Source organism: Chaetomium strumarium, assembly GCF_033439665.1.
Source record: "Chaetomium strumarium strain CBS 333.67 chromosome Unknown B0T15scaffold_8, whole genome shotgun sequence".
NCBI classification, from domain to species: domain Eukaryota; kingdom Fungi; phylum Ascomycota; class Sordariomycetes; order Sordariales; family Chaetomiaceae; genus Chaetomium; species Chaetomium strumarium.
This window is the reverse complement of record NW_026944436.1, coordinates 1,099,981-1,109,692: the sequence shown is the minus strand read 5'-3', so window position 1 is coordinate 1,109,692 and position 9,712 is coordinate 1,099,981. Positions and strand designations below refer to the sequence as shown.

Below are 9,712 nucleotides of genomic sequence, written 5' to 3'. Positions count from 1 at the left end.
CGACCGTGATTAACTGACGAGTTAACCTTTCTGGTGGTGGCGTCTGGTGAATCGAATCTTCGAGCTCGGTGGCTATGGGAACTTACAGGTTATATGACTGAACCGCCGCCAAGTAGGAGACAGTAATCTATGATCCGCATTATATATCAAGTCGTCAAGCGGCAAATGAAATGATAGTAGGTAGGCAACAACTGAAACGCAAAGCCGTCGTAACCTGCTGCCGAGGGGCCGTTCCTAGCCTAGATTCTTAACCCTCATAGAATGACTGCAAATGGCCCTTCGCTCTTCGGAGCTCACGTCTTCGACACCTGCCAGGAAGATGAAGCATAGCTGTGCCACGTTGCGATAGTGTTTACCATTTGGCGATAGGAGACGGGGAAGTAGGCACAGTGGTCTTAGACTCTTGGTTCTCTTATAGTTACTAAAAAGTTCAAATGGAATACGATCAGTGTCCCTTTATCATTGTAGCAGAGGACTGGGAAAAGGGATAGTCTCCGGTAGTTTGGCTCTACATACGTACACTCACTCCCATACACACGCACACGCACAATTTATTCAAGTTTCAAGTCTTCGCTTTGTGAAGCCTGTATTTATCAAACCAAGGACAACTGTATTTATTTCGATAGGGCTGTCAGAGGAGGCCTGGAGAGAGAGGTGGCTCAAGGAACGAGACGGCCGGGCAACAACGAGGCCGTCAGACGACCTCGACCAACAGCAGGAGACCCTGTTCCAAGACAAGACCCTACAGAGGCACGATGGCCTCAACAGAGCGAGAAGTTCACTGTTGGTTCAGATTCGAACTGGGGCCGTAAGTCTTCGGGACTTCTTATTCAAACCGAGAGTCCCAGAGGTCCTGACGCCCAACTGCGAGTGTGGAGAGCGGAGAGCGACTGTCGAACACCTGGTGATGTGGTGCTTGGCCCCACCGTTGACTCGAAGATGGGAGAGAGCCGAGGTTAGAAGGCGAAGGGACTTTTACTCTGTTCTACAGGGAATCATTCCCAAAGCTGCACGGCTAACGGGGAGGATCCTGGACTGGCTGATGGAATCGGGGAGGCTACCGATGTACAGTCTGGCCAGGGAGGCTGGAGTTGGAGCTCGTGGTCTGATATCCCTTCCGTTCGAAGGCCAAGAGGCCTTCTCACTTTGTATTTGCAGGATCGCTCACTGATCGTTTTCTTGATTGCCGATATGAGTTTTTCACCCGACCCGCAAGGGTACGGCTTTCCTGTATAGTAAGTAGTTGAAGGTCCGGCACGCCCCAGGGCACAGCGGTGTAGGAATAAGAATAATATTTATTTCGACCTCTTTAAGTGTGGGCAACGACAGCGTACCAACAGATAATTCTGATGCCTTTGAGATGCAGCAACACCTATTTGCGCCTTGTCATGATTACAACTGACCGCCCGTCTCTTGAATCGGCTCCAGATACCGCGGCGTCGTCTTGCTCCAGAGCTCATTCCCACTCATCTGGTACTGCAACCCCCGCACGTAGTCACGGACGGCCTGGCTTTGGCTGAGCTGCAGGCCGAGAGCCTCGGCCATGGCATCGTGAACGAGCTCCCACTCACGCACCATGGACCACAGCACCCGCTTGGTGGCGGCGATACTCAGCGACGTATCAGCCGCCACCACCTTGACCGCCGAGCACAGGTATGCGCCCTCGGCGTGGCCCGTCTTTTCAGCGAGCACCTCCTTCTCAAAACTGTAGATATCGTTAACCACCGAGAGATGCTTAGAGCAGTTCCCCTCGAGCGGCCGCAGGAGCCTGAGCTCGTCCGGAGTAGGGCGCAAGTCCATGGAGTAGCGCATGAGGGCGGAAAGGAGGCTGATAAACTGGTTAGGGAAAAGGAAAGACGTCAAAAGAGAAGGGGGACCACGAACGCCTTGCCCACGTCCTTCTCGCGATACCGCAGGTACTCGCCAAGCTCCGTGATTCTCAGCCGGATCCGGTCGGTCTGCGATCGCATAAAGATAAAGGTCGGCTCGAGCACCTCGTTGGCGAGCTCGAAGTCATGCTTCCGCATGCTCTCCCACAGGTCGAAGATAACAAACTCGGCCGGGATGGATCCTAGTTTTGAATCGTTTCTTAACGGCCTATTCTCTTTTTCCTCCTTCTGGGGAACTCTGGGAGCCTTGAGGCCACTTACTGTCTGGGGTCGCATATTTGGGACCTTTAGAGAGCTCTATCAGTCTGTTGTTGAGCCTTTCGCCGTCCGCGAACGACATGTCCTCGAGGATGTCTGCAGGAGCGGGGAGGCCCGGTCAGCTCAGAGAATCAAAGATTTCGGCGAGGAAGAGAAATGAACGGAACACCACCATCAATTAAGAAGAGCACCGTGAGCAGACGGCAGGCAAAGTGGATCCGGTCGTCCTTGGCCAGCGGAAAGTACAAGCATGTGACACGGGAGAAGCCAGCCTTCAGAAACGTGGACCGGGCACGGTCGTCGGGGAAGTTCCAGTGCTCGAGGAAGTAGCCGTCCACCTCGCGGGAAACCTCCTCAACGCGGGGATGGATCAAGGCCTGCCAGTTGGATGGCGGGATCTTCCACGTCTCCTTCACCGCCGGGTGCTTGGCCCCGTTGGCGTTGAGGGCCGTGGCGTTGGTGCGGGTTTCCACCTGGATAGACATGGCGTCAATGGGAAGATGTTAAACCGAGTCGAATCAAGTCAGGGGCGTTGAGCGGTGAGCAAGAGTTGACTGGATCTGGGATGGCAGGAAGGCGGATTCCTCCCTCTCAACGACGACCCCTTGTCTTATCCAGAACTCTATTCCGTAGATTGCTGGAACAAGGCGGTTTAGGGTTTAGCCCGTTGCAGGGCTAGGCGCAGGCAATTTCCGTATTGGGAACGTCCCGTTTGGGCAAAGAGCAAGCGCTGAAGGAATCCATTACAGGGAATAATAGGTGACGGACTCAGACACATCCAAGGCCTAACAGCGATTACCGAAAAGCGATACGTTCCTCGACTCCGAGTTACAGTCAGGCTACCCAAGGCATGCTTCTGCGTTACTACCCTGACACAAACGACCAGGCTAAACGGGAAAATCCCGAGCAGCGGCACTTCACTCAGCTCAACAGCCTCAGCTGGGTACCGACTCAGCCACTACCCAGCGGACGGAAATCCGTGGCCGCCTGCTGCAACCTTGTCATCTGCGTATTCTCCCTGCCAAACCAGAAGGGCCGCAGGTCCGCCGTCGGTTCCTCCAATTCGGTGTAGCGGTCCCCCAGTGTCAAGATCACTCGCCCGTTCCAACGCTCTCCTTTTTTCCAAACATCACCATCGGCCTCCTTGCCATAGGCCTGCACGCGGCGGTTCTGCGTCGCCACGGCCGAGTGTACCAGAGCAAGACCTACAAATCGGGCGTCGCTGACGGGCAAGCCCATGGCCATGATGGGAGCTGCCAGGTGCGCCGGGAGGAGGCTGGTGATGGTGGCTGCGGGGGCGACGCCGTTGATGGTGATGTTGTCCTGGATGATTACGGATCGGAGGGCGCGGATGAGTCCGACGAGCTGTGTTCGGTTTCACAAGCATCTCACGTCAGGTCTGGGTACTCTTCTACGTTTGGGTCGCACTCACCGCCAACTTGCCGCTGGAGTACACTGGCAGCGACTGCTCGGGTGCGTACCCGGACGCGCTCGTGGTGATGACGATGCTGCCCGGCGTCTTATCCTTGCGCATGTGGCTCCACGCCAGCTTGACGACGTTGTAGGCGCCGCGGACGTTGACGTCGAGCACGCGGTATGTCGGTTCGATGAGGCGGCCCTCTCCGTCCAGTGTGTCGGCGAAGTAATCGGTCTCCTCCGACACGCCGGCGTTAGCGAAGGCGTAGTCAATGTGACCGATCTCCTCGAAGGCGCTGCGGAGCTCCTCCCAGACGGAAATGTTGCACTGGTGGAACTGCAGGCCCGGGATGTGCTGATCCTCCTCTGCGGCCGGCCTGTTAAGGTCGAGCACGTGGACTGCGGCCCCCTTCTCGACGAGAATCCTGGCCGCTGCGAGGCCAATGCCAGAGGCTCCTCCTACACGCGCCGCGGAATACCACCTATGTTAGCGAACATCATCTCATCTCCTCAGGGATCAACCGGGCAGACCCGGGTTGGTTGGGGTTGCGGACCGGTGATGACGGCGGTTTTCCCGGCCTGCGACGGAATGTCACTCTCTTTGATGCTCAGCGACGCCATAGTGCACAATAGTGAATCAACTGTCGGTTGCTGACCTTGCTGCTCTGATGCTCTATAGCACAAGTCACGTCTCTCTCTCTCTCTCTCTCTCTCTTTTCTACCTGGGCCCTCACATAACTACTTCTCAGGCGGTTGCATTGCTCCTTCGGGAATTTCCCAATCGGGCCAGGCCAAGCCATGCTGCCGCAGTGCTGGCTCAGCCGCTCACACTCACATTGGTCGCCCCTGCTTGTGCTCCGCCTTCACCCACAGCGGGGGCTTCCTCCAGAGCGTCAGCATTCTCGAATCGCGGTGCCAGTCGATTTCCTCATTCACCAGTTTTAGATCATACGTCCAGAGCAGCTTCGCCAGAACTGTCCGCAGCTCCAGCCACGCCAGACTGGGTGGAAGAGTTGGCGATGGTTAGCACTTATTCTGAGGTCGAAAAGGGGGGGGATTCGGAGGAAACTCTCACTTTCTTCCAAGACAAGCTCTGGGACCGAGAGAGAATGGCTGTGTGGCGGCCAGGTTGTCCCGCGTGTTTCCGCTCGAGGCTAGCCACCGCCCTGGTTTGAAGGCCATCGGCTCGCTAAAGTACCGGGAATCTAGGCTAGCCGCCACCGGGTTTGTGCTTACTATGGTCTGTAGGCGGTTACTGCGGGTGCTACGTCTTCTCCGCAGGGAAAAGGAAACTTACTCCAGCCGGGAGGAAAATGCCATCCACGGTATCGCCGCCCTCTGGCACTACCCTTGGCAAGGCAAATGGCAGCGGCGGGTAGATCCGCAGACCTTCCAGAATGACGGCCTTCAAATACGGTAACGGCAGTGTGGCCAGCGAGGTGATCTGGTCGTATGATGTGAACCACGTCCGCACCTCGTTGCACAGCTTTTCCATCACGGCTCGGTCCTTGAGCAGGTAGTACAGGATGCAGGCAAGCGCCGTGGCGGTGGTCTCGCTGCCGGCAATGACAAAGTCGGAGGCGTGGGCAGCCAGCTGCAAGTCCGAGACCTTGGCGGGGTCGCGCTTCTCTAGGATGCGGGTCATGAAGTCCTTGCGCGCCGAATCGTGGCGCTGGATGCGCTTATTGGTCAGCCCAATGGCCAGCTCCTCGTTGTTCTTGGTGTCCTCGATTAGCTTGGCCATCTTGCCCGGAAAGAGGGCCAGAAACACCTCGGCGGCGGTTGGGAAGCGTTTGAATGTGTCTGCCAGCGCCCCTTGGCGAAGAGCACCCATGGCAATGGAAATCCACGGGTGAGGCTGGTCTGCTCAGTTTTGAAGAATCAGTCTGGGGCATTCTCTTCCTTCTTCGTTTCGTGGGCGGATACTACTACTACTAGTAGTATGACCACTAGTAGTATGTTGGTTGGCCTCGCAGACTCACCGCTCTCGACGCCTCCAAACGTCTCCCCAAAGGCCAGGTCCCCAATGATGTCGAACGTCATCATCTCCAGCCCCTTGCCCATGTCAAAACCGCCCTCGCGGGCACCACGCTCACCAACTACGCGGATGAATCTGTCGACCGTCTCAGCGACGAGCGCCTCCTGTTCCGAGAGCGAGTGGTCCGAGAAGGCATGGGAGAGATGGCGCCGCATCAGGGCGTGCTCGTCCACGCCGCGCTCGCTGACAATGGAGTGCACTCCGCGGCTGGCAAAGGGGCCCCCATCGTAGAAGTCGCTCTTGATGAAGGTCTTATGGTTCTGCCGGAAGCCGTAGATGTCGTTCCACGACTGCGGCGAGTTGAACGAGACCTCGTTGGGGGCCACGCGAACGACGGATCCTGGCGATTCTTGGTGAGCACAGACGCTGAGTCTCATGCTTTAGGGATGGTTATTACCATATTTCTCGTGTAAGGCGAGTATTTTGTAGGGCATGCGCCCGCTGTGGAACCAATAGCTGTACGGAATCTGCCCCGTGGTGAGACCTCTTCACTCTTGGCAATGGCGGTCTCGTGGGGGTCCTGTAAAGGGGCAGGGACGGATGAAGCAGGGCTGGCTTACGTTACTCCACGCCGATGTCCGCGGCCCGGGCAACTTGGCAAGAGGGTGAAAGAAGAGGTTGTAGATGCCCTGACAGATATTGACTGCGATGAACTGGTATGGCACACTCAGTGGTGAGTTACCATTACTGATGCCAGAGTCGGGCTCTACTCACTCCACACGCAAACAACACGGCAAAGCCGGCCCAGAGATGACCGGTTCTCAGCATCTGAACAGGGCTGTCCAGACCCACGGACGCCATGGTTGAATCTATCTTGACTGAGATCGGTGTGTGGTGCCGCAATCCGATCACTGACCACGCGGGTCACAAGAACTGCGCAGGTTGAAAGGCATACGGAGGTTGATGCTGAAGGGGTTGTATTGATCTAGAGGACAAATCCTGGGCAGGCCATGCGGGCGCCACAGTTGGGCAATTGGACGTGTTCAGGACGTGCGGGCACTCTATCACGCGCTCTCGCAGCAGCAGCTCGCCGGCTCCGCCCCAGCCGCCTTATACATTCTTCTTTGGTGACATCCGAAGGAGTCAGATCGGGACATCTACTCTGTATGACAGGCGGGGCGGCCGGCGGGATGCCTTCTTCTACTCCCGCAGCTTCCCTTCCAGCAAAAGCCGTTCCTTGACCCTCGACCGCTTCGAGTAGACGCCGGCCATAGCCCCCACGAGGCAATGCAGATTCAACTCCTCAAGCCATGTGTATGGGCACGACCATGGACGCATCAGCGGTACCGAGGGATTCCATTAGCCAATACGCTTTCCAAAGATAGAATAATATGCAAGAGGAGCGTGTCTGATGGTGTGGAAGCCTTGAAGGCTTGCGCGAATGCGGGTGAACCGGGGCCGCGGCAATTGCCCGGAACGGCAATCTCCAGACGCATGTGTCTTGTCTGACCCAAGGTGAGTAACCAGGTTCTCGGGACCGCCGAATGACATCTCGCGTATGCCGTGTAACCCTTCCCGCGTGGCACGCCTCGACCAGTCATTCTCGCCATCTCGCCTTGTTCGCTCAGCCGCGGTAAGGCGGCGACATTGAACATGACTCTCACGTTCATGGTGTCAGTACTGTACTATTGTCGCGGCGCATGACGATGGACTTAGCGGGGATGATGAGGGCCTCGCGTGGGCAGCTCGTCCTTAAATATCCCTGACTTTCTTGCTGTTCTTTCCATTGCTCTGGATCATCTACGCATTGCCCTCATCATCCATTCAGCTCTGACTTCGCTACCTTACATTTCCGGAAGAAGAAGGTGGTGAAGATACTACATGTCGCACAGCATGAAGATCGCCATCGCTCTGCTGTCCCTCTCTGCGGGATGGGTCAGCGATGCAACCTCAGTGCCCCGCCATGGCAAATCGGCCTGTCAACAGCTCGCTGTCAAGTTCTCTACCAAGACATATTTCCCGGGATCGAAAAACTACACGCACTATGCCGAAGGTGAGCACTGCTACCCTTCCTGCATGTGACTTTGATTGCTCGTGCGAATGGTTCCAGGTGCCCATGCTTCTCAGCCACAGCCACTACGGGACACGATATACTTTTGTTTCCTGTTAACATTTTAGTCTGGCATACCTGCTGACGCGAGCCCCCACAGAGGAGATCAACTCGGCAACCTGCGTTCTAGACCCGGGCTGCGTCTTCACGCCCACGAGTGCACGGGATGTTGCCGACGCCCTCCGAATTATCCGGGACACGCGGACCACCTTCAGCGTGGTCAGCGGCGGGCACATGCCCGTCCCGGGGGCGCAGTCGAATAACGGCGGCGTGATGATCGCCATGGCCAACATCAACGCAAAGACCCTCAACGCCGACAAGTCGGTGGCCTCGATTGGCCCCGGGAACCGCTGGATCGAGGTATACCAGTGGATCTCGCCGTATGGGCTCGCTGTCGCCGGCGGGCGGTACTCGGATGTCGGAGTAGGAGGCCTGCTCGTTGGCGGTGGCATCAATTACTTTGGCAATCAAGTCGGCTGGAGTGTGAACACACTCGTGGGAGTGCAGGTCGTCCTGGGTGACGGGTCCATCATTGAGGCCAACAAGCACAAGAACGAGGATCTGTTCTGGGCGCTTAAGGGCGGTGGCAACAATTTCGGTATTGTCACGCGCTACGACATGACCACCATCCCCCTGACGGCGGCCTACGGCGGCCTGATTGCCTGGCAGGGCCTGGAACACACAGCGCAGTTTATCCAAGCCACCCAGGACTTCCTCGTGTCACCCGACGGCATCGGCGACCCCTTCACGGAGATCAATCCTACTGTGACTCTCTACCCGAACCAGACGGGCGGTGCTCTCTGGCAGCCCGTCTTCAACCCCTTCGTGTCCGGCAACTACTCGGGTGTGCCTCGCAGTATACAAAACTACACCAACATCCCGAACCCGGTGGGCAACCTCCTCGGCCAGGAGGCTGACTGGGTCAATAACCCAATTAAGGTGGATTCGGTCAACACCGTCGACGTCAATGGCCACGGCCAGATGTTTGGTTGCCTGGCGGCCAGGATTGCACCCGGCCTGGTCCAGCTGCACGTCGACACCATCCTGAAGCCTGCCATTACGGCGCTGGCCAATGTCAAAGACGCCTTTGTCGCCGTCAGCCCCGAGCCCATCAGCAAGGCTTATCTTGAGGCCGCGCGCAGGTCGGGCGAGTACGCGATTGACCTGGATCCCGCCGATGGGCCCTTTGTCGGTGAGTTCCGTCAAGAATTTATTCTCATATTCTCTCGGTAATGAGATCAGCGGGCTGACCTGACCACTTCTTTTCCAGTTCTCCTCACCAGCCTCAGTTGGGCCGACCCTGCCGACGACGAGACCATGCTGAAGTTTATGGAAACGACGCTCGCCAGCCTCAAGGCTGAACTGATCAAGCGCGGCATCTTTTATGACTACATCTACCTAAACGACGCTGCGCCCGGCCAGAAACCGTTCCCCACCTACGGTAAGGGTAAGAGCCTGCCGCGCCTGAAGCGGGTTCAGGCCAAGTATGACCGGTTCGGAGTCTTTAAAAACTTGATCACGAGTGGCTTTAAGCTATAAGGGGATCTATAAATGTGTGCAGGGTGGAAGAGTTTGATTTTTGTCTTCGAATTCAAGGTAGAGTTTTAGAGTTGGGTGATTGTATTACTAGCGCTAACGTTAACTACTAGTAACATTAGTGTCTTGTTTTTAGTTCGCTGTCATCTCTTAGATGCAGCATCCTATTTAGCTTGATTTAAACTTTCATTTCAGGGCCAGAGTCAGTAGATTTTATCTCGCGTCAGTCAACGACTGCCGCAAGTATTTATCAGTCTATAACGTATCTTATCAGCGAGCCGATCATATCAGCGAGCCGATCATATCAGCGAGCCGATCAATTTCCACCACACCAAAACATCTATCCTCAATTACAATACACTAACACTAGGAACCAACTATAATTACATCAGAAACAGCTGAATCAGACCCTTCTGCAACCTCCTGGCACGTACGTACATTATGGCCAGGCTTGCCGCACACACCACAGCACCGAACCTTCGTACGACCCCCCACTGTACCACCACCGTCCGGCTGCGTTTCTTG

At 56.3% G+C, this 9,712-nt stretch overlaps 4 protein-coding genes across 4 annotated transcripts; 1 reads left to right on the top strand and 3 right to left on the bottom strand.

Moving 5' to 3' along the window:
* Positions 1 to 1,279: 1,279 nt before the first annotated feature.
* Positions 1,280 to 2,702, bottom strand: B0T15DRAFT_442123 (Aristolochene synthase). Its single transcript, XM_062865939.1, has 4 exons — positions 2,320 to 2,702; positions 2,151 to 2,243; positions 1,885 to 2,071; positions 1,280 to 1,828 (listed from the first exon to the last, which is right to left on the bottom strand). Exons 1-4 carry the CDS (start codon positions 2,630 to 2,632, stop codon positions 1,393 to 1,395), a joined length of 1,029 nt encoding a protein of 342 aa, XP_062717678.1. The 5' UTR covers positions 2,633 to 2,702; the 3' UTR covers positions 1,280 to 1,392.
* A 396-nt stretch (positions 2,703 to 3,098) lies between these two features.
* Positions 3,099 to 4,256, bottom strand: B0T15DRAFT_442118 (short chain dehydrogenase reductase; the record flags this gene model as incomplete). The annotated part of the gene is made up of 3 exons (XM_062865938.1): positions 4,118 to 4,256; positions 3,580 to 4,022; positions 3,099 to 3,512 (listed from the first exon to the last, which is right to left on the bottom strand). Exons 1-3 carry the CDS (start codon positions 4,182 to 4,184, stop codon positions 3,099 to 3,101), a joined length of 924 nt encoding a protein of 307 aa, XP_062717677.1. The 5' UTR covers positions 4,185 to 4,256.
* Positions 4,237 to 6,591, bottom strand: B0T15DRAFT_570104 (cytochrome P450). Its single transcript, XM_062870826.1, has 7 exons — positions 6,316 to 6,591; positions 6,162 to 6,254; positions 5,999 to 6,068; positions 5,546 to 5,941; positions 4,861 to 5,426; positions 4,639 to 4,805; positions 4,237 to 4,563 (listed from the first exon to the last, which is right to left on the bottom strand). The coding sequence occupies exons 1-7, from the start codon at positions 6,400 to 6,402 to the stop codon at positions 4,395 to 4,397; spliced, it is 1,548 nt and encodes a 515-aa protein (XP_062717676.1). The 5' UTR covers positions 6,403 to 6,591; the 3' UTR covers positions 4,237 to 4,394.
* A 719-nt stretch (positions 6,592 to 7,310) lies between these two features.
* Positions 7,311 to 9,383, top strand: B0T15DRAFT_423830 (uncharacterized protein). Its single transcript, XM_062865598.1, has 3 exons — positions 7,311 to 7,594; positions 7,752 to 8,843; positions 8,922 to 9,383. Exons 1-3 carry the CDS (start codon positions 7,423 to 7,425, stop codon positions 9,188 to 9,190), a joined length of 1,533 nt encoding a protein of 510 aa, XP_062717675.1. The 5' UTR covers positions 7,311 to 7,422; the 3' UTR covers positions 9,191 to 9,383.
* The last annotated feature ends 329 nt before the right edge of the window (positions 9,384 to 9,712 follow it).